A 3,415-nucleotide genomic window follows, 5' to 3' on the forward strand; every position below is an offset into this window, starting at 1 on the left:
CTTCCGGAGGACGTCCTCTAACCAATCAATGCTTTTGCAGTATGAACTGACATGTTGTCCATCCAATTATAGAATTAGGATGAGAGAATGAACCTAGTGAGTTGTATTGGGATTGTGCCACAGAGCATTATGGGGGTTCTATGTGTTGAGAAGCTTGGTGACATTGTTGGATAGAGATTAAGTGTGAAGTGATAGTTGAGCATTTTTGGGATATTATTCAATTCAAATTCGTTTTTTCAAATTACAGGAGACTGAGGAGGTATATTATAAATAGTTTTCCTGTTTTTTCCTGGTTCCTGTTTTTTTCCTGACTTTTTGTTAAAGAACCACTTTCATTCTCTGGGGTACATGGAAAAGGTGCGAATTAAAAGCGAGGCTCAACCTCTGCCTGAGATCAGTTTCACGAAGAAGGATGCAAAGGTGAGGGCGTTCAATACCAGCTGGTATGAAAAGTATAGCTGGTTAACAGGGTGGCTTTCATCAATCCGCCTGTATTGCTGGCCTTGTCTGCTTTTTGGGCATGCAAGAATTTGGTTTTAGAGGACACGACGAGATGGAACGTTCTGCCGAAAAGGGCAACTACAAGGAGCTTGCAGAGGTAATTGCACGTTACGATTCTTTACTTGCTGAACATATAGAACTTTCGACTGTCTTTTCTGGGACGTCGAAAACAATTCTGAATGATTTGATAAAGATTAAAGGGAGTTTGACGCAGTGCATTTTTTCACGGGAGCTCAAGTAGGCTTTCCACTTTCCTCCGGTATTTATTTAGCGAAGACAATAACACATCACTCCAGACAGACACAAGTAAAAACTCATGATATAAATGTTGCAGTACTGTAGGTTACACCTAAACATTAGAAATCTGACATGCTGTATGGGATGAAAACAAGACTATTTTTCAGTCTGATCAACTGTAGGCTACTAATAAGAGCAGCTGCATACAGCCTATGCGCCCTGTCCATCTGGTCAGGGTAAACTAATTGGTAACTGTTAAGATATTTTATCAAGGTTTAAGATAAATGATTAAATAATTCTACCCAGAAACTTAACCATTAGGATTAGAGGTTATGTAGCATGGACAAGGGGTAATTAAAAATGATAACCATTGGGGAAGAAAGGAATGTATGTGTGTGCCGAAAGAAAGCAAAGAGACTCATTTACCTATGTTTGAACCGACCCAGCTTTAACTCTGTGGAGATAAGAGAAGACAGCGAGAGCCCCTCCAGGTTTTCCGTATCTGGGGGAGACTGGAACTGTCAGCTGAGTGGTAATAAACTGTGGTGAGACTTTAGGGGATAATCCAAATGTAGTGTGTAATGTATGTGCATTAGTTTAAGAGAAGGGATAAAAATAACTGTTTTGTATATGCACGTCAGAGCTCTCGAGAATAAACTCTATTGATTAATTTGGTGGCTGGTCTTTGTCTATTTTATGCAAATAAGAACCTTACAAATTCTTAGAAACGGACAGAGTGTTTGCTTTGTTATAATTGAATTGGTTAACGAACACATAGGAATTAAATTCCTCTATCAGTAACGTTATTTATAGTCCATTTATGTGTCAGGAGAAAATTCCTGTATGTAGAGTCAATCACATACACAATCACGTTATTACACATCAATGATTTTACTCCTTGCTTGGACTAACTCATTCTTAGCTCTTTGGTCTAACTGTGTAGTGTGTTGTGTTATTGTTTTTTGTTTTCCCAGTTAAATCTTGTCCAGCACTGAAGTCAAGCCTCTGAACCCCTCAACTCATGCCTCATTCAATCACTGCTGTGATCCCTTTCCCACACGGTGTAAGTAGCCCTCTCATTCCCATTCCCCATAATTTTGTATTATAAATGTCTTCATTAAATGCTTTAGGTTCAAATAATTAGTCTTTGACAATTTTTGAAACACACTTTGTTGTCTCCGTGCGTTACGCGCCTATACCGTGGGTCTCCCATCCTCCTCAATTTTTCAACTCACCAGCCTCCACTGGTGTGTGTGTGTGCGTCTGCAGAATGTTCACATGTTTTCATGTAAAAAAAAAAGACAAAAAACCCATCTGGAAACGATGCAAAGCACATAATAGCGATATTTAAAATGAGGGCCAAGAAAAAGGAAGAAAGAAAGCTCTGTGTTATGCAAACCCCAAAATACTCTAAGGGCTCAGTAAAAAAAATCAACCAAAAAAACAGCGCAGAGGCAATTGAAGCTCGATAGTAAGACACATGATAGAGCTTCAACCGAGACTTGTGTCTGGACAGAGAGAGGAGAGGTCTGTCGTGTGATACTATCTGAAGTGGCATCCACATGTAGGCTTCTGGCGGTCTGTGAAGTGAGATACCTCAGCTCTCCACCCTGAGATCTGCCACTGCTGGGAGAGCTGAGCTGCTGGGAGAGCTGAGCTGCTGGGAGAGCTGAGCTGCTGGGAGAGCTGAGCTGCTGGGAGTGCTGAGCTGCTGGGAGTGCTGAGCTGCTGGGAGAGCTAAGCTGCTGGGAGTGCTGACCTGCTGGGAGAGCTGAGCTGCTGGGAGTGCTGAACTGCTGGGAGTGCTGAGCGGCTGGGAGTGCTGACCTGCTGGGAGAGCTGAGCTGCTGGGAGTGCTGACCTGCTGGGAGAGCTGAGCGGCTGGGAGTGCTGAGCGGCTGGGAGAGCTGACCTGCTGGGAGAGCTGAGCGGCTGGGAGTGCTGAGCTGCTGGGAGTGCTGAGTGGCTGGGAGTGCTGACCTGCTGGGAGTGCTGAGCGGCTGGGAGAGCTGAGCTGCTTGGAGTGCTGAGCGGCTGGGAGTGTTGAGCGGCAGGGAGTGCTGAGCTGCTGGGAGAGCTGAGCTGCTGGGAGTGCTGAGCGGCTGGGAGTGCTGAGCTGCTGGGAGTGCTGAGCTGCTGGGAGTGCTGAGCTGCTGGGAGTGCTGAGCGGCTGGGAGTGCTGAGCTGCTGGGAGAGCTGAGCTGCTGGGAGTGCTGAACTGCTGGGAGTGCTGAGCAGCCATGATGGAGCCCTTTCACCTCAATTGCCATGTCAGTACAGTGTTCTCCCCTAAATGTGCTCTGAAGAGCCTCATCAAGTCTTCCTGGCAGACGCAGGGATATGCTGGGAATGTGGAATGTCAAAGTGTGATGCCCCTTCCACTTTTGCTTAATAGGATGTCGGTGGGCGGAGCCGGGAAGGTCGTCAGCGAAATGGAACACCTGGGCTCGGGTGTGTCCCGGGGATAAATACACCTTTCCCCCATACATTGAGGAGACTCTCTCCACGCAGACACACTGTTGTTTTTGGTTGTGGCATTTTGGGGCTTCTTTGTGTTCATTTGTTTTGGCACATCTCAACACCCCTCATTATCACCATCTATCCACACATCCACTCAGTTACACTACTGACTACACACCATTGTTACTTGGATATAGTTTATTTAATAAATATGCTT

General features: G+C 45.4%; 1 protein-coding gene across 1 annotated transcript; it reads right to left on the bottom strand.

Moving 5' to 3' along the window:
• Positions 1-2,335: 2,335 nt before the first annotated feature.
• Positions 2,336-2,980, bottom strand: LOC120023266 (putative protein TPRXL). The gene has a single exon (XM_038967305.1). The coding sequence runs from the start codon at positions 2,978-2,980 to the stop codon at positions 2,336-2,338; it is 645 nt and encodes a 214-aa protein (XP_038823233.1).
• Between the last annotated feature and the right edge of the window lie 435 nt (positions 2,981-3,415).

This window comes from Salvelinus namaycush, chromosome 28 (genome assembly GCF_016432855.1).
Source record: "Salvelinus namaycush isolate Seneca chromosome 28, SaNama_1.0, whole genome shotgun sequence".
Taxonomy (NCBI): Eukaryota; Metazoa; Chordata; class Actinopteri; order Salmoniformes; family Salmonidae; genus Salvelinus; species Salvelinus namaycush.